The sequence below is a fragment of the Coregonus clupeaformis genome, chromosome 23 (assembly GCF_020615455.1).
Source record: "Coregonus clupeaformis isolate EN_2021a chromosome 23, ASM2061545v1, whole genome shotgun sequence".
NCBI lineage: Eukaryota > Metazoa > Chordata > Actinopteri > Salmoniformes > Salmonidae > Coregonus > Coregonus clupeaformis.
This window is the reverse complement of record NC_059214.1, coordinates 34,256,442-34,276,450: the sequence shown is the minus strand read 5'-3', so window position 1 is coordinate 34,276,450 and position 20,009 is coordinate 34,256,442. Positions and strand designations below refer to the sequence as shown.

Below are 20,009 nucleotides of genomic sequence, written 5' to 3'. Positions count from 1 at the left end.
TTCATACTGTAAATTGTTTATTGAAAACAAAAGTCTGACATTTTTCTTTAAGAAAAATAGAGCTGAATTGAGGATATTTACATTGAGTACAAACTTAAATATATCAACATTTGTACATATAAATAAACGACCAATGCAGGTAAGTGCACATCGCTATATTCATCCCATTATGGGCTCAACAGTGATTTTTATTCTCAAATGCATTTTGATTCTCTTTTACAAAATATTTATTTTAATTAAATGCATAGATGATCAATTTCTAATACATTGTGAAACAGTTTCATTTGTCATTAGAACAAAATCAGTTAAAATACTGAACTAAAATATACATTTTATGTGCCAACTAAAACTTATGCCAAACAGAATATAATTAGAAGTACTTTTGAAACACTGTACCTACAGTGTGATTCTTCATACTGATTTTAAAGCAAATAAGAATTGAACAAAGTATTGTAATGACTGAAAGGCAGTACTGTTCGGTCCAGACTTATGTACAGTGATTCCAGAGGATTGTGTGTGTTGTATTTTTAGTGCCCGGCTCTTTAGTGCCATGAGAATCTGGCCCTACAGCTCTCAGAGCTGATTGTCTGTTAGTAGTGCCTGTATTAGGCCCAGTTCAGAGAGTACAGATAAAACACAGAAGTGGAGACACCTGTCTGAGAGGAGCATTGTGGTGCTTCATATGGTCTCTGTAGTGCTCGAACTTTAACAGAAAATCATTCTCCGCTGGCACCATGAAGAACATTTCACTCCCATTCCTCTTCACCACTAACCTGAGAAGGAAAATATCAACATTTATATTTGCATAAATAAATACTTGCTTTACAAAACAGCTGTCACATTACTATGCAAATGTTTTTTGTATAAGCAGCTGGGACAAATGAGAGAACATTTTGAAAAATTGTTGATCAAGTTCATGTTGTTTCAAAACATTCTCCCTTTTGATATTCAGTTGTAAAAATGTTGATTTCTTGTGCAGAGCCGTGGTGTAGAGGTAACGTAGGGCTGGCACAATAATTGTATAATTGTGTAACCAACAATTACACATGACTGTCAGTCGCTTTGGATAAAAGCGTCTGCTAAATGGCATATTATTATTATTATTATTAACAGTCATAATCGTCTTAATACTTTGTATTAGATCGTTTACGCAATAGCAAATGATATATTTTTTTCATACAGAGGGTAAGGTTTGTAATCATTTTACGAGCAGAATGGCACGGTCGAGAGGAAGAGCTTCATTTGTGTTGAGCTGTGCTGTATTCATTAAGTGTAATTTTCAAAGATGTATTATGGTACATTACAACCTCAAAACATGGTTCAACAAATTACACTTATGATAATAAGTGTCCATTTGCATGACAATTAATCGTTACCCAAAATGTAATAATCGTCACAGCCCTAGCTCCCCGTTACATTTGCAACTCCCTTCCCTCTGTTTCTCCCACTTCGCCCATCTCCACATGTCATTTCCTTACTATCTGAATAAAGTGTTAAAAAAATAAATATATATATATATATATATATATTTTTTTTTTTTTTTATATATATATATATATATATATATATATATACACACACTTTTAAAAATGAATTTAGATTTGACAAATTCAGTGAACACAAACTCCCATGTCCGCTACTCACTGTCATCATCTGAGTCAAAGCTGAAGAGGGAGGAGCAGGTGTTTTGGGAGAGGTGTTTCTCCAGTTCCTCTGGGCTAGTGAAGGAGGAGAAACACTTGGAGCAACGCTGTCTTTGAGGAGGGGGGGCCTCCTTCTCAGCCAACACCTCCTTCTTCCCCACCACACTCTTTACCGCAGCCTTACTCTTTTTGCCAGGCCCGCAGGAAGTGACCTCGCTGGGCTTCCTGCGCTTGCGCATGCTGAGGGCTGCCTCGGTCAGGTATGTAGAGGGGGGCGGGCGGATGAGGGGGGCTTTGGCCAGTGGTAGGTAGGAAGGATCCTCTGGTTTGAAAGTCTTGTGTTCCGCGATGACTGGTTCCTCTCCGCCTGGCATCACCTGAGCCAAAGTGACGATATTGTCCACGTCCCTCATGGTCATTGGCTCAGTGAGGTTTTGGAGGATTCTGGGATGGGGGTGTGTGGGTGTGGTGGTTTGGGATGGGGGTGTGGGAGAGGTGGTAGTGGTGGCAGGGACGGCTGTCTGGGGGGCTTGGTCTTTCCTATCCTTTTCATCATGGCCGTTGATGAGTTTCAGTGTGCAGTCACTAGGAGGGGTGGTGACAGCACCATGAACAGTGCCTGGAGTCTCCATAGGGCCGTCATAGTTGTTACCGTTGGTGTCTGACTCCGGAGTCTGCCCCTCCTCTTTGGTAGCACTCTGCTTCTCTGTCAGCTCGTCTTTAGGCTGGCCCTGGATGTAATGCCTCCACTCGTGGTCGTGGAGAGAGGGGAGGCGGGAGAAGATCAGGTCACAGCCGGAGTACCCACAGGGGGCCTGGAGAGGCAGGTGCGTATCCATGTGCTCCCAGAGTAGTTGGGTTCTGGAGAAGCGCTGGCCACAGTTCAGGTGGAGACACACCTGTTTCAGAGGAGCATCATGGATCTTCATGTGTTCTAGGAAGTGCTGGTGGTTCCACAGGTACCTGGAACAGAAAAGGATAGGGACATAAGCAACACCATTTACACCAGGCCTTAATTAATTTACCAGCTCAACCATCTACGGGCTGGTTCCCCAGACCAAGATGAAGCCTAATCATGGAGAGCAGTAGATTTGGTGTCCTCACTGGCTTCTGCAAGTCGTGTCTCAGGCCTGGCCTGATGAACACCTCATGGTTGAAATGTTGTTTTGATAGAAATAATTTGACAGCAGTGTGTGGAGTCTCCCTCTTTTCACCTGTTACAGTGAAGGCACTTCTCATGAGGATCAGAGCGCCTGCTTTTGGGAGTAGGCATTTCCCTCTGCCCCCTCCACCCGTGCACTGGCACATCCTGGCTCTTCGCCCTCTGTTTCCAGGGGGCCTCGCCCTCAGGGCTCAGCTCTGTGGTAGCGCCCTGCTCCAGCTCGTCTTTAGACTGGGGCTGGGTGTAGTGCCTCCACTCGTGGTCGTGGAGAGAGGGGAGGGTAAAGAAGATCTTCCTACAGCCAGAGTAACCACAAGGGGCCTGGAGTGGGCAGTGGGTGTCTATGTGGTCTTTGAGCTCCTGGGCAGTCTTGAAGCGCTGGCCACAGTTCATATGGAGACACGCATGTTTCAGAGGAGCATCGTGGAGCTTCATGTGGTCTCTGTAGTGCTCAAACACCAACAGGAGCCTGGGGCACAACAAGAAACAGATGGAGACATAAGTGACACCATAGTACAGTCGGAACCCCGCCCCACCTAGATACATTTTGGTCTAGGTGGGGCCTAACTGACCTGGGAAATAATCTGTGGGGAAAGAAACTTCTTACCTCTGGCAGATCTGGCACTTCCCCTTCCCCCACTGGAAGGTCTTGTCCAGGACGGCTGCGTCCTCCATGTGGTAGGTGACAGCGTGTCTCAGCAGCGATGGGCCGATCTTCATAAAGATGCTGTCACAGCCCTCTGAAGGACACAGGTGGTACTGTTTCTGCTTTCCCTCCTCCTCTCCTCCCTCACTCTCTTTGTCCTCTCCTCCCTCGGTCTCCTTCCCAGGCACCACCTCTCTCACGATCACCACTTTGTCTCTCACAGTCACCTGTTCATCAGTCACTTCCACAGACTTCAGGTTGTCCATGTCCGTTTTACACTTCTGGTTCTGGGTCTTTCTGATCAGGTTTCTCAGGTTCTGGATGATTCTACTCTGCTTGCTCACCACCGGCAACACTTTAACACGTTTGGGTTTAGGAGGCTGGTCCGTCAGAGTCGAGGGCTCGGTCACGTTCTCACTGGGTTTCGCTTCGTTCTCTGAGGATTGATTAATATTCTTTGCGGGATCTGTGTCTCCATTGACAGCGGGTTTGACCTTAATGTTGGCCGTGGAAGTTCTCAGTTCCTCTATGTGCTCTAGAACATGTTCCTTGGCGCGGTTGTACCTTTGGAAGTGTTTGCCGCAGAAGACACAGCTGAGCCTGGTCTTTCTCAGCTTCAGGTGGGCCAGGGTGTGTCTCACCACGTTACCTCCCTTGTAGAGCTTCTGGCAGTGGCTGCAGTTGAAGCGCAGGTGTTTGGAGCGTACTGGAGCCTTGCCTGGCTCTGTGTCCTCACCCTGCAGGAGCAGAAACAAGCTGTTATGCTGTCAAAGTGGAGAGGTGACATTCACAGAACCGGGTGTACTAGATAAACACTAAAGAACTCTGGAGGACAGTTATGAATACATTATAGATTAACATTATAGATTAATGAATCACTAGATTTGTTTGCTCTATATAACACTAACCTGAGTGTTTGAGTCTGGTCCCACCTCTGTCACTGTGAATTTACTCTCTCTCGAAAGTAGTTCCTTAGCAGCCGTCCCTTTCGAAAGTTTGGCGTAGATGTGGAACAGTTTCAGTGGACACTCCTCCATCTCCAAGGCTGGACCATCCAGCTCTGGGTCAGTCTGCTCACTGGGACCTTCTAAAACCTTCACATCTGAAGGCTCCACGTCTAAAGGCTCCACGTCTAAAGGCTCCACGTCTAAAGGCTCCACGTCTAAAGGCTCCACGTCTGAAGGCTCCACATCTAAAGGCTCCACGTCTAAAGGCTCCACGTCTAAAGGCTCTATTTCTAAAGGCTCTATTTCTAAAGGCTCTATGTCAGAAGGCTCTACTACTGAACGTTTGGAGTCTAAAGGCTTTACGTCTGAAGGCTCCACCACTGAAGGCTCCACCACTGAAGGCTCCACCAGTGAAGGCTCCACCACTGAAGGCTCCACCACTGAAGGCTCCACCACTGAAGGCTCCACCACTGAAGGCTCCACCACTGAAGACTCTACATCTGTCTCTGGTTTATACTCAAACGGTCTCTCACCATATACACCATTAGGCTGTCCCATGTTAACATATTTCTCAGACTCACTGTGCTGTTGTTTAATACGAACACTGGGTTCTAGATGATTCTCTACCATTTCCTGGTCAACAGGCACTTCATTTTCAGGGAAGGAGAGCTCCATGCCAGGTATAGTCCTATGGTAAGGTCTCTTACTCCCCCTTCCCTGCCTCATCTCTCTCTTATCCTCCTTTTCATGCCCCCCCTCTTTCCTCCTCTCTTTGCCCTCCCCTCCCTGTCTCTTACCCTCTCCTCTCTCTCTCATTCCCTCCCGTCTCTTCTCCCTCGTTCCCCCCGGGGACACATTCTCCGTCTGTCTGGTCATCTCCAGAAGCAGCCATCTTGGTTTCCTGCTGCGTCTCTTCAGGATCTTGTTCTTCACATGCCTGGCCAGGTATTCCCTCTGCCGATTGGCCGGTAGCTTGGTGGAGCTTTCAGAACTGTGATTGGGAATGAGGGAGTACTTAATGTCTGGGTCGTCAGCATACTCAACATCCGACCTACACTTCCTTCTCCTCCACCTCCTCTTCCTCCTCCTCACAGGGAAGTCTGTCTGTGACTCAGGAGCATCCCCATTCAATCCCTCTTTAGGTTCCTGGCCTACAGTCTCAGAGCTCTCCAGTGCTGTGTTGGTGTGTGGGTGGAGGTGGGAGGCGTCTGTGTGTATTCTGCATGTCTCCTCCTCCATCCAGTAGCTTGGTATCCACTCCTCCTCCACCTGCTCCAACTCCTCTTCCTCCTTCAGGTCATTGAGAGCATCCCTCATGGCCTTGTCAGTCATCAGCTCCAGACAGTGTGTTCTCAGGGTCAGCAGATTCCAGAACTCTGGGTCAAAGAACAGACCTTCCTTCAGCACCTGGACCAGGACAGAGTTTTCAATTATAAGTATTACATTATTATTACAACATGTATCCTCAATGAGGAAATCCACCATTTCTTACATAGAAAAAAATGTAATAGCCCTATGGGCTTTCATAATGCCATACAGTACAATTAAATACTTTTTTAACAAACGTACTCCCTGGTGCCCTTCTCTGACCTGTAGGATATAGAAGCGGATGTTGGTTCTGACATGGGTGTGGTGGGGGTGTGGCTCCTCATCAGGGTGTGTGTAGAGCAAATACATGGTCTTGTAGGCCTCCATGCTGCGCTCCAGACAAAACACCAGCAGGGCACAGAGGCGACACACCTCCAGGTCCCTGGGGAGCAGGAAGGCGATGGTCTTACACAGCAGACAGCGTGTTACAGGGTCAGACTGGAGGTCTGTCTGTAACGCTGCAGCACAAAGCTCCACACACAACGGCACTCCCTCACTACCCATCTGGCAAAGAAATAAGAACAATGTGTTACATTTAATTATGGAAATAGCAGAACAACAAAGTTGATTTCTAAGTCAGGGTAAACTAGGACTACAAGCAAACAAGAGTGTCATATTTGTTGGTGGTTGGCTGTACATCCACCTCTGCTGTGATGATTTTGATGAAGGGGAAGATGGCGCTGGCGTTGATGGCGGAGAGCATCAGCTGGCGACACTCAGACAGGAAGCCCTGCTTAGAGGGATGGGCCCTGAAGTATAGTCTGCTCCACAGGAACACCAGATCCCTGTATGAACACAACATTCTATTATGTTACAGTCCTGTATTATTATGAAGCCCTGTTTATAGTGGTGAGCCCTGACCAGATTTAGCACATTAAGTATATATCACAGTGTTACTGACCAGATGTAGTACATGTCTCCGTTGTGTAGCTGCTGGCTGAGGAAGGCTTTGCACAGAGACAGCAGCAGCTCATCTTTCTCCTGGCTCTCTGCGTTACAGATGATCTCTACTGCGCCTCTACCATCTATCTCAGCCATCTGAGGGAGGAAACAAAACCATGAGTCCACACTGATGATGCTCATTGTCCATCAATCTACTCTAATTAGAGAGTCTGTCTGAAGATAGAGTGAAAGGTAGTTATAGATGGTTGCTGGACCTCCTTGTGCAGGTGTTGGTGTAGTGAGGCCTTGTACAGGCAGGTGAGGTAGGCCTGGTGGAAGAACAGGTGCCTCCACACCTCTGGGTGCTCCAGGCAGCACTTAGCCAGGGCCATGGCCTCCTGCACTCGCTCACATGCCTGCAGGTAGCGCACACGCAGCTCAAAGAACACTGGCTTCTCCGAGCTCAAATACTTCTCCACTGTACCATGGAGAGAGAGAGGGAGAAGGAAGAGAGGAGAAGTAAGGCGATAAGAGACAATAAGAAATGCATAGGAACCTCACAAACAAAACAAAAAAACAGAGAATGTGTGTGTGTACCTTCTGTCTGTGTGAGGGCTGTGTCTTTCAGGATGGCCTGCAGAGCGGGTCTCTCCCAGGGACCGCCATCTTTGATGACCTGCCTCACCTGCAGCAGGTAGACGTTCCTGTGTCTCAGAAGGCGGCGGTGACAGGCCTACAGAGGAAATGGAACACACATTAACACACTTTACATGGATCATCATGATGATTGCACTCAGTGATAATAAATACATGACACTTTCTTGCCTCACCTGAAAAGAGGCTAATATGTCCTTCAGGGGGGGCTCCAGGAACTCCTCTTTCCCAAAGAACAGCATAAGCTCAAAGAAGCTCCTGAAAATGACATTAATACATACATACAAACGCACACATATAGTGCATTTGGAAAGTATTCAAACCCCTTCCCTTTTTCCACATTATGTTACTTGTTCTAAAAAATATTAAATACATATTTTTACTCATCAATCTACACACAATACCCCATAATGACAGGTTTTTTTTTATTTTTTTTGTGCAAATGTATAAAAAATGTAAAACAGAAATACCTTATTTACATAAGTATTCAGACCCTTTGCTATGAGACTCAAAATTGAGCTCAGGCGCATCCTGTTTCCATTGATCATCCTTGAGATGTTTCTAGAACTTGATTGGAGTCCACCTGTGGTAGATTCAATTGATTGGACATGATTTGGAATGGCACAGACCTGTCTATATAAGGTCCCACAGTTGACAGTGCATGTCAGAGCAAAAACCAAGCCAAGAGGTCAAAGAAATTGTCCGTAGAGCTCAGAGACAGGATTGTGTCGAGGCACAGATCTGGGGAAGGGTACCAAAATATTTCAGATCCTCTCAAGCTCTGTCAGGTTGGATGGGGAGTGTCGCTGCACAGCTATTTTCAGGTCTCTCCAGAGATGTTTGATCGGGTTCAAGTCCGAGATCTGGCTGGGCCACTCAAGGCCCTTCAGAGACTTGTCCTGAAGCCACTCCTGCGTTGTCTTCGCTGTGTGCTTAGAGTCGTTGTCCTGTTGGAAGGTGAACCTTCGCCCCAGTCTGAGGTCCTGGGCGCTCTGGAGCAGGTTTTCATCAAGGATCTCTCTGTACTTTGCTCCATTCATCTTTCCCTCGATCCTGACTAGTCTCCCAGTCCCTGCAGCTGATAAACATCCCCACAGCATGATGCTGCTTTACCGTACGGATGGTGCCAGGTTTCCTCCAGTTATGATGCTTGGTATTCAGGCCAAAGAGTTCAATCTTTGTTTCATCAGAACAGAGAATCTTGTTTCTCATGGTCTGAGAGTCCTTTAGGTGCCTTTTGGCAAACTCCAAGCGGGCTGTCATGTGCCTTTTAGTGAGGAGTGGCTTCCGTCTGGCCACTGTACCATAAAGGCCTAATTGGTGGAGTGCTGCAGAGATGGTTGTCCTTCTGGAAGGTTCTCCCATCTCCACAGATCAACTCTGGAGCTCTGTCAGAATGACCATCGGGTTCTTGGTCACCTCCCTGACCAAGGCCCTTCTTCCCGTGATTGCTCAGTGTGGCCAGGCGTCCAGCTCTAGGAAGAGTCTTGGTGGTTCCAAACTTATTCCATTTAAGAATGATGGAGGCCACTGCGTTCTTGGGGACCTTCAATGCTGCAGACATTTTTCGGTATCCTTCCCCAGATCTGTGCCTTAACACAATCCTGTCTCTGAGCTCTACGGACAATTATTTCAACCTCATGGCTTGGTTTTTGCTCTGACATAAACTGTCAACTGTGGGACTTTATATAGACAGGTGTGTGCCTTTCCAAATCATGTCCAATCAATTGAATTTACCACAGGTGGACTCCGATTAAGTTGTAGAAACATCTCAAAGATGATAAATGGAAACAGGATGCACCAGAGCTCAATTTCGAGTCTCATAGCAAAGGGTCTGAATACTTATGTAAATAAACTATTTGTTTTTATTTTTTATAAATTTGCAAAAATTTCTAAAAACCTGTCTTTGCTTTGTCATTATGGGGTGTTTTGTGTAGATTGATGAAAAATGTAATTTAATCAATTTTAGAATAAGGCTGTAACGTAACAAAATGTGGAAAAAGTAAACAGGTCTGAATACTTTCCGAATGCACTGTGTGTATATATAAAAAATTTAAATTAAATAAATAAACAGGCCAGTTCAGCTCATTTTCAGAGAACAGAGTCGTGCTGGATAGTGCATTGTAGAAAGATAATATTCAATTCAGCACAGTACAGTGTGGGTCAGCATTACATAATGAAAACCATACAAGTACTTACAAAGCCAGGCTGCTGAGAGCATAACAGACGTGCTGACAGTCATCGGGATAGGCAACAGTGGCTCTGGTGAAGCAGGTCAGAGCCGTCCGCAGCAACTTCAGCTGGGGCAACGGCACCTGCCATCTCCCTGTGTGCACCTCCACCAGCTTTACAGGGAGACAGTCAGACAGAGATACAGGGGGTGTGAATGAGATACACAGGCCTGTGCAGATTATTGGATCCGTATGTCATTACATTTTACATTTTAGTCATTTAGCAGACGCTCTTATCCAGAGCGACTTACAGTTAGTGAGTGCATAAATTTTTCATACGTTGTCATGTCATGTGTTGATCTGGTTCCTGAATCCTGAAATGTTCAAACCTTTTTCCAGGTGAAGTATTGTAGAGATTTCAGCATCTGTGCAGTCAAGACTTGTGTAGCTGGCTAGCTATCTACATGTTAAACCATATGGCAAGGGAATGATTCAGGGAAGAGTGGTGCTCATCTGAAATGTTTTACAGTAGCTAGCTGAAATTGGGTTTCATTGCTTGTTGCTCGTTAGCTAGATAAGTGCGGATGTCAACCGGTCCTCCTGAGTGCTGAACTCATAACTAGCTAGCTACACAAGCTAGTTAGCGCTCTTTAGGGTGAATACATGTCCCAGATTGTGCGAGACAGTCCCGCATTTTGGCACTTCGTCCCGCAACCAAACAATCATGTCCAGAATTGTATCAACAAATTCAAACACAACTAATTTAGAAAAAAAGGTTGATTTGTCCCATATTTCAGTCAGACATTCCAACCTGTCTCTTGCAGTCACGTTGGCTTATGCATATATATATACAGTGGGGGAAAAAAGTATTTAGTCAGCCACCAATTGTGCAAGTTCTCCCACTTAAAAAGATGAGAGAGGCCTGTAATTTTCATCATAGGTACACGTCAACTATGACAGACAAATTGAGGGGAAAAAATCCAGAAAATCACATTGTAGGATTTTTAATGAATTTATTTGCAAATTATGGTGGAAAATAAGTATTTGGTCACCTACAAACAAGCAAGATTTCTGGCTCTCACAGACCTGTAACTTCTTCTTTAAGAGGCTCCTCTGTCCTCCACTCCTGTTACCTGTATTAATGGCACCTGTTTGAACTTGTTATCAGTATAAAAGACACCTGTCCACAACCTCAAACAGTCACACTCCAGACTCCACTATGGCCAAGACCAAAGAGCTGTCAAAGGACACCAGAAACAAAATTGTAGACCTGCACCAGGCTGGGAAGACTGAATCTGCAATAGGTAAGCAGCTTGGTTTGAAGAAATCAACTGTGGGAGCAATTATTAGGAAATGGAAGACATACAAGACCACTGATAATCTCCCTCGATCTGGGGCTCCACGCAAGATCTCACCCCGTGGGGTCAAAATGATTACAAGAACGGTGAGCAAAAATCCCAGAACCACACGGGGGACCTAGTGAATGACGTGCAGAGAGCTGGGACCAAAGTAACAAAGCCTACCATCAGTAACACACTACGCCGCCAGGGACTCAAATCCTGCAGTGCCAGACGTGTCCCCCTGCTTAAGCCAGTACATGTCCAGGCCCGTCTGAAGTTTGCTAGAGTGCATTTGGATGATCCAGAAGAGGATTGGGAGAATGTCATATGGTCAGATGAAACCAAAATAGAACTTTTTGGTAAAAACTCAACTCGTCGTGTTTGGAGGACAAAGAATGCTGAGATGCATCCAAAGAACACCATACCTACTGTGAAGCATGGGGGTGGAAACATCATGCTTTGGGGCTGTTTTTCTGCAAAGGGACCAGGACGACTGATCTGTGTAAAGGAAAGAATGAATGGGGCCATGTATTGTGAGATTTTGAGTGAAAACCTCCTTCCATCAGCAAGGGCATTGAAGATGAAACGTGGCTGGGTCTTTCAGCATGACAATGATCCCAAACACACCGCCCGGGCAACGAAGGAGTGGCTTCGTAAGAAGCATTTCAAGGTCCTGGAGTGGCCTAGCCAGTCTCCAGATCTCAAGTAGTTGATACACTGCCGATTTTGCAGGTTTTCCTACTTACAAAGCATGTAGAGGTCTGTAATTTTTATCATAGGTACACTTCAACTGTGAGAGACGGAATCTAAAACAAAAATCCAGAAAATCACATTGTATGATTTTTTAAGTAATTAATTTGCATTTTATTGCATGACATAAGTATTTGATACATCAGAAAAGCAGAACTTAATATTTGGAACAGAAACCTTTGTTTGCAATTACAGAGATCATACGTTTCCTGTAGGTCTTGACCAGGTTTGCACACACTGCAGCAGGGATTTTAGCCCACTCCTCCATACAGACCTTCTCCAGATCCTTCAGGTTTCGGGGCTGTCGCTGGGCAATACGGACTTTCAGCTCCCTCCAAAGATTTTCTATTGGGTTCAGGTCTGGAGACTGGCTAGGCCACTCCAGGACCTTGAAATGATTCTTACGAAGCCACTCCTTAGTTGCCCTGGCTGTGTGTTTTTCGGGTCGTTGTCATGCTGGAAGAACGAGCCACGACACATCTTCAATGCTCTTACTGAGGGAAGGAGGTTGTTGGCCAAGATCTCGTGATACATGGCCCCATCCATCCTCCCCTCAATACGGTGCAGTCATCCTGTCCCCTTTGCAGAAAAGCAGCCCCAAAGAATGATGTTTCCACCTCCATGCTTCACAGTTGGGATGGTGTTCTTGGGGTTGTACTCATCCTTCTTCTTCCTCCAAACACGGCGAGTGGAGTTTAGACCAAAAACCTATATTTTTGTCTCATCAGACCACATAACCTTCTCCCATTCCTCCTCTGGATCATCCAGATGGTCATTGGCAAACTTCAGACGGGCCTGGACATGCGCTGGCTTGAGCAGGGGGACCTTGCGTGCGCTGCAGGATTTTAATCCATGACGGCGTAGTGTGTTACTAATGGTTTTCTTTGAGACTGTGGTCCCAGATCTCTTCAGGTCATTGACCAGGTCCTGCCGAGTAGTTCTGGGCTGATCCCTCACCTTCCTCATGATCATTGATGCCCCACGAGGTGAGATCTTGCATGGAGCCCCAGACCGAGGGTGATTGACCGTCATCTTGAACTTCTTCCATTTTCTAATAATTGCGCCAACAGTTGTTGCCTTCTCACCAAGCTGCTTGCCTATTGTCCTGTAGCCCATCCCAGCCTTGTGCAGGTCTACAATTTTATCCCTGATGTCCTTACACAGCTCTCTGGTCTTGGCCATTGTGGAGAGGTTGGAGTCTGTTTGATTGAGTGTGTGGACAGGTGTCTTTTATACAGGTAACGAGTTCAAACAGGTGCAGTTAATACAGGTAATGAGTGGAGAACAGGAGGGCTTCTTAAAGAAAAACGAACAGGTCTGTGAGAGCCGGAATTCTTACTGGTTGGTAGGTGATCAAATACTTATGTCATGCAATAAAATGCTAATTAATTACTTAAAAATCATACAATGTGATTTTCTGGATTTTTGTTTTAGATTCCGTCTCTCACAGTTGAAATGTACCTATGATAAAAATTACAGACCTCTACATGCTTTGTAAGTAGGAAAACCTGCAAAATCGGCAGTGTAACCAATTCTTCTTCTCCCCACTGTATATATCATAAGGATGTGGTACTGGTGATGTTAAAGAGTAACTTTAATTGTAAAACTTTTTTTTTTAAGATGGTTTAGGCTTAGTTATAGTCAAACATAATTTCTAGTCTTCATTTTGACAGTTCGTTACAAAAGTGATATAGTTTGGTCTTTTAGTAGTAAATCTAGATATTTTTGCTCCTAGCGCGACGTAGAGGCCTCTACGTCATCTCAAGGGAGGGGTCAGGTATGAAATACGCTCCCTTCTAGATGTGCAGGGTGGTACCACCTCAAGGCTTACTATAAAATCAAGTGACAGCGCGCCTTATTTGTCAATGGTATTGGCAGGTGGAGTGTGCCAATATAATTTTGCATTATGCTTATTTGACTAGACTACTGACGTTACACAAAATTCAAAAGGCAGTAAGTCACATTTCCGCATATGAACAAATTCAACGTTTTTGCTTCCCGTTTCATACACATCTATGTGCTTTTACGAAGAGAATAACCATGTAGGCTATGAGGATTATACGTTTATATTCGTAACTACATCCATCATAACAAGAAATAGATTACAATCGTGGTCATCATGTCAACTAGATCTATTTCTTCCCACCCGTTATAACTGATTGGTGGCGCAGTCCGTTGAAACAGTTGGCTCATAGTTCTATGGTTGCGAGTTCTAATCACACTTTATTTACAATATTCATCCTGTGCCTACACACTTCTAATTCTGAAAAGTAAACACATACCTGTGAGAGGGGTCGCCCTGGTAGTAGTTGTAGGTTTTTATACAGTACCAAGCCATATCTCAGACTGTCCATCTTAATCTTTTATTTTTATTGGCCAGTCTGAGATATGGCTTTTTCTTTGCAACTCTGCCTAGAAGGTCAGCAACCCAGAGTCGCTTCTTCACTGTTGACATTGAGACTGGTGTTTTGCGGGTACTATTTAATGAAGCTGCCAGTTGAGGACCTGTGAGGCGCTTTCTATTCTGGTTAGAGCCAGTTTGCGCTGTTCTGTGAAGGGAGTAGTACACAGCGTTGTACGAGATCTTCAGTTTCTTGGCAATTTCTCGCATGGAGTAGCCTTCATTTCTCAGAACAAGAATAGACTGACGACTTTCAGAAGAAAGTTTTATGTTTCTGGCCATTTTCAGCCTGTAATCGAACCCACAATTTCTGATGATCCAGATACTCAACTAGTCTCAAGAAGGCCAGTTTTATTGCTTCTTTAATCAGCACACAAGTTTTCAGCTGTGCTAACAAAATTGCAAAAGGGTTTTCTAATTATCAATTAGCCTTTTAAAATTATAAACTTGGATTAGAAAACACAACGTGCCATTGGAACACAGGACTGATGGTTGCTGATAATGGGCCTCTGTACGCCTTTGTAGATATTCCATTAAAAATCTGCTGTTTCCAGCTACAATAGCCATTTACAACATTAACAATGTCTACACTGTATTTCTGATCAATTTGATGTTATTTTAATAGACAAAAAATTTGCTTTTCTTTCGAAAACAAGGAAATTTCTAAGTGACCCCGAACTTTTGAACGGTAATGTACCTCTGCTGCAGAGGATACGTTCATTAAAGTTACCAGCCTCAGAAATTGCAGCCCAAATAAATGCTTCACAGAGTTCAACTAACAGGCACATCTCAACATCAACTGTTCAGAGGTGACTGTGTGAATCAGGCCTTCAATGTCAAATTGCTGCAAAGAAACCACTACTAAAGGACACCAATAAGAAGAAGAGACTTGCTTGGGCCAAATTAGAGATTTTTGGTTCCAACCGCTGTGTCTTTGTGAGATGCGGTGTGGGTGAACGGATGATCTCCACGTGTGTATTTCCCACCGTAAAGCATGGAGGAGGAGGTGTTATGGTGTGTGGATGCTTTGCTGGTGACACTGTCTGTGATTTATTTAGAATTCAAGGCACACTTAACCAGCATGGCTACCACAGCATTCTGCAGCGATACGCCATCCCATCTGGTTTGGGCTTAGTGGGACTATTGTTTTCAACAGGACAATGACCCAACACACCTCCAGGCTGTGTAAGGGATATTTTACCAAGTAGAGTGATGGAGTGCTGCATCAGATGACCTGGCCTCCACAATCCCCCGACCTCAACGCAATTGAGATGGTTTGGGTTGAGTTGGACGGCAGAGTGAAGGAAAAGCAGCCAACAAGTGCTCAGCATATGTGGGAACTCCTTCAAGACTGTTGGAAAAGCATTCCAGGTGAAGCTGGTACTGTATGTGTACATTTATTTTGCGGGCGGTGTGGTCGGTGGTGGTGTGGTCAGCATGTTACACAGCAAGTGGCAATAGATTTCAGGAACTCAACGCCTTACCACTGTGAGGTAACTGTCCAGAACCACATTTGTACACGATGGACATTATGTTATTATGAGAGTGTGCCAGTGGACTTCTGGTAAGTATGCTTTAGTGAGAAAGTGTTGAAACCACCCTCAACTTCTCACCTGAATGCATTATTATTTATTTTTTCTTTAAGGGGCAAAAGCTTAAATTGGGGTTGAGAGTTAACCTTTAAACATGTCTCCAATCGTTGTTGAGATCTGATTCTGCGCAGCGCAAGATGAGACATTGGCCAATGTCATAGGCATATCATCAACCAATCACATTTCTCAAATCCTTTTGTGCTAAATTCCAGCCAAACTTTGGAGAAGGTTGCAATTGTAGCCTGCAATTCGGGGCGTTCCTACATGTGGGCATTCCTGCACAGTGTTGCCAACTTAGCAACTTTGTCGCTATATTTAGCTATTTTTCAGACCCCTCTAGCGACACATTTTCAAAAAAGTGACTAGTGACTTTTTCTGGTGTTATTGGAGACTTTTGGAGACTCTGACGTGAAAGCACGTATCGTTCTTACTCTTCTCAACGAGCAGCAGGTGCTGCCGTGGGCCCCACCCGGGCAACACCCCCGTCCCAAAGCACTCACAGGCGGCCCAGTCCTCGCGCAGCAGTCCCTCCCAGCTGCAGTCAGAGCAGGAGATGTTCACCCCTCTGCGTCCAGACTGCAAATGAATCGCGCATGCGGGAAGCTGCCGCTGGCTGTTCCCGCCCTGGCTTACATTCAGGGCGGGGTGTAAATGTAGGGTGTTTTTTACTCACTTTTTGTCTCTCCCATGACTTTATTCCTCTCTCCTCCAGCGTCCATCACAATTACATGCACATGGCCAATTATGCAAATTAGGTGATGACAGCCAATAGCTACTTTCCTTACTGAGGAGTTGGCAACACTGTATCCTGCATCTGCAGGAACCCCTCTTTATACTTCTATTGGTAAATGTTTAAGTTAGGATAGGAGGGAGCGCTCAAGTGCAGTATGTAGTGTTAATGCACAATAACGTTGGATGCCAGCTGCATTTAAACTCCACTGAAGAAGGGGCGGGGGCGACAAAAGTAGCTCGCTAGCCATACACCAGTAGACAGTGTCCTTCACCCCCGCCTGTCGGGCATTGTTTTCTCGCAGTTCTGTTAACGACAGCGAGGGCAGGTGTTCGGCAGGCTGGAGCAAAGCACACTGTGCTAGCTTAGCCAGCTAGTCCGGTACACAGCAGGCGGGGGCTACCCCTTCTGTCTGTGGCTACACCGTGTGCTAACTAGCTATGTGTGCTAGCTAACTAGCAAGCTAGCTAACAGCAAGCTAGCAAACCTCTACCTTACCTGTCACCCTAGACCCACTTCAATTTGCTTACCGCCCCAATAGATCCACAGACGATGCAATTGCCATCACACTGCCCTATCCCATCTGGACAAGAGGAATACCTATGTAAGAATGCTGTTCATTGACTATAGCTCAGCATTCAACACCATAGTACCCTCCAAGTTCATCATTAAGCTCGAGGCCCTGGGTCTGAACCCCGCCCTGTGCAACTGGGTCCTGGACTTCCTGACGGGCCGCCCCCAGGTGGTGAAGGTAGGAAACAACATCTCCACTTCGCTGATCCTCAACACTGGGGCCTCACAAGGGTGCGTGCTCAGCCCCCTCCTGTACTCCCTGTTCACCCATGACTGCGTGGCCAAGCACGCCTCAAACTCAATCATCAAGTTTGCAGACGACACAACAGTAGTAGGCTTGATTACCAACAATGACGAGACCGCCTACAGGGAGGTGGTGAGGGCTCTGGGAGTGTGGTGCCAGGAAAATAACCTCTCACTCAACATCAACAAAACAAAGGAGATGATCGTGGACTTCAGGAAACAGCAGAGGGTGCACCCCCCTATCCACATCGGCGGGACCGCAGTGGAGAAGGTGGAAAGCTTCAAGTTCCTTTGCGTACACATCACCGACAAACTGAAATGGTCCACCCACTCAGACAGTGTGGTGAAGAAGGCGCAACAGAGCCTCTTCAACCTCAGGAGGCTGAAGAAATTTGGCTTATCACCTAAAACCCTCACAAACTTTTACAGATGCACAATTGAGAGCATCCTGTCGGGCTGTATCACCGCCTGGTACGGCAACTGCACCGGCCACAACCGCAGGGCTCTCCAGAGGGTGGTGCGGTCTGCCGAACGCATTACCGGGGGCAAACTACCCACCCTCCAAGACACATACAACACCCGATGTAACAGGAAGGCCAAAACATATGCACTCACTAACTGTAAGTCGCTCTGGATAAGAGCGTCTGCTAAATGACTAAAAAAAAAGAAACAAAGAAAAAGAAGATCATCAAGGACATCAACCACCCAAGCCACTGCATGTTCACCCCGCTATCATCCAGAAGGTGAGGTCAGTACAGGTGCATCAAAGCTGGGACCGAGAGAATGAAAAACAGCTTCTATCTCAAGGCCATCAGACTGTTAAATAGCCATCACTAGCACATTAGAGGCTGCTGCTGCTGCCGCCTATTGAAATCACTGGCCACTTTAAGAAATGGAACACCGGTCACTTTAATAATGTTTACATATTTTGCACTACTCATCTCATATGTATATACTGCATTCTATTCTATAATATTCTTCTGTATCTTAGTACATGACGCTCTGTCATTGCTTGTCCATATATGAATATATTCTTAAATCCCATTCCTTACTTTTTTGTGCGTATTGGGTATATGTTGTGAAATTGTTAGATATTACTGCACTGTCGGAGCTAGAAGCACAAGCATTTCGCTACACCCGCTAAAACATCTACTAAGCACGTGTATGTGACAAATAAAATGTGATTTGATATGTGACAGCTAGCTAGCTTTAGCTAGCTTATCATTAGCCAACTGGCTAAATGTAAACACTGTATAAGCATGTTAACGAAGAAAAACGTATTAGAGCACAGCTAGCTACATGCCCGCTTATTGTCATTTTAGCTAAACTTGTGGACACATAATCAGTAACATTGGGCTTCTTCACACTGATAGACAGACAGTTTTGCATGGGCATGCTAGCTAGCAATCCTAGGTTGTGTTCGTAAATTCACTCTAGAGTGCCAGAGTGCAGAGTGCGCCACAGCCAGAACAATGAGCCAGATATTTTACCTGATGTATAAATACTAGCATCCGGTTGCCGTTTCCACTCACTACCAAATATGACGAGACGAAGCCCAGTGGCTGGCAGTGGTAGAAGATGGAGCGAGATGGATTTTGGCCGACATTCTGCACATTTTCTCATCGATTAAACATTTGATCTCCATACTGTTTTGTGTTTCCAAAAATGTAATCTTTAACAAACAAAGTGGACTGCGTTTTGTATACTTTTTTTTTTAAAGGAGTGCAAGGGCGAATCGAGTTAATACACAAACGCACTTTAGAGTAGGCGTTCCCTAACGGAAATATGCAAATAAATGTTAGAACGCGCCAATAGGATCTCACTAGCTCGTTCTTGGCTCTGCCCAGCTCCTCGCTTGTTCTGCCCACTAGGATTTATTTGCTCCCATTGGAAACGACAGGTCTATCTTGGGTTAGTTATAAAAACATCTTTGGTTTCGCTCTCGCAGCGTTCACTGGATGATCTGGCCGAGGAGTAGTTGATCAGAGCGTTCTGACCTCACAACAACAGCAGTCAAGCTAAGTTAGCTTGCTAACTAGCTACTTCCAGACACAAATGAGAGAACACCTCACTCTGACCATTTTAATCACCCTAGCAGAGCTGGTTAGGCTATTTTCATGTTATGTAGAGCGTTGGTGACTAATTGTGCTGCTGGCAACAATTTAATTGCCGACGTTTACACTACTGACACCGGTCATATTCAACGGGTGTTGCGCGTTCGTAAATTCCTCATGTATTCTTCGCTCTCCCAGACGAGGGTGCTCTGAATTCGGAGTAGATAGCCAGAGTGAATTTACGAACGCACCCATAGTTACCGTGCAACTTCACATTGTGGTAGCTAAAGTTAGCTAGCTAGCCAACTCAAAGAGTAACAAAAGGTCTGTGGAGTAACGTTATAGTTAGCTAGGCCAGTATGGGCTGACTGCATTTGTGATGAATGCTAGCTAGCTAATTACCGCAATGCAATGTAACGTTAGCTTTTAACTAGTAAGTTAGCTAGATAGCTAATAAATTACTTTACTAGCCATCTAACGTTACAGTAGCTGTCCTGCCTTGCTTTGTACTGCAAGCAACTGGCTAACTAGTAGCTAGCAAGCTTGGCGTAAGCACTCGCCTCTCTCCCAACTAAAACCAGGAATTGGCGTGATTTAGCTTACCTTACAAAACTCAGAACAATATTCTTTGCTTTGTACCGAACAGTTGTCGTTAGAGTATATGTACAAAGTCTCCAGTTCCAATTCTAGCCTGTCTGTTTCCAAATCACTTTTCCCCTCCGCCATACTGGCAAGTTTACCTTGCACATATCAAAGGGCCTACTAGCGGATAGGTTGACATACTACAACAACTCATATCCTGGATCTAGATGGGATAAAAGCTACATCAATATGAAGGGATATGAGAATGCAA

The 20,009-nt window shown here is 45.3% G+C and overlaps 1 protein-coding gene across 1 annotated transcript; it reads right to left on the bottom strand.

Annotated features, from left to right (window-relative positions):
• On the bottom strand, nt 1–19,906 carry LOC121536907. Its single transcript, XM_041844545.2, has 13 exons — nt 19,760–19,906; nt 9,502–9,647; nt 7,479–7,560; nt 7,246–7,381; nt 6,924–7,126; nt 6,668–6,804; nt 6,410–6,551; nt 5,968–6,270; nt 4,360–5,805; nt 3,413–4,188; nt 2,858–3,274; nt 1,645–2,606; nt 1–773 (listed from the first exon to the last, which is right to left on the bottom strand). Exons 1-13 carry the CDS (start codon nt 19,880–19,882, stop codon nt 769–771), a joined length of 4,878 nt encoding a protein of 1,625 aa, XP_041700479.2. The 5' UTR covers nt 19,883–19,906; the 3' UTR covers nt 1–768.
• Between the last annotated feature and the right edge of the window lie 103 nt (nt 19,907–20,009).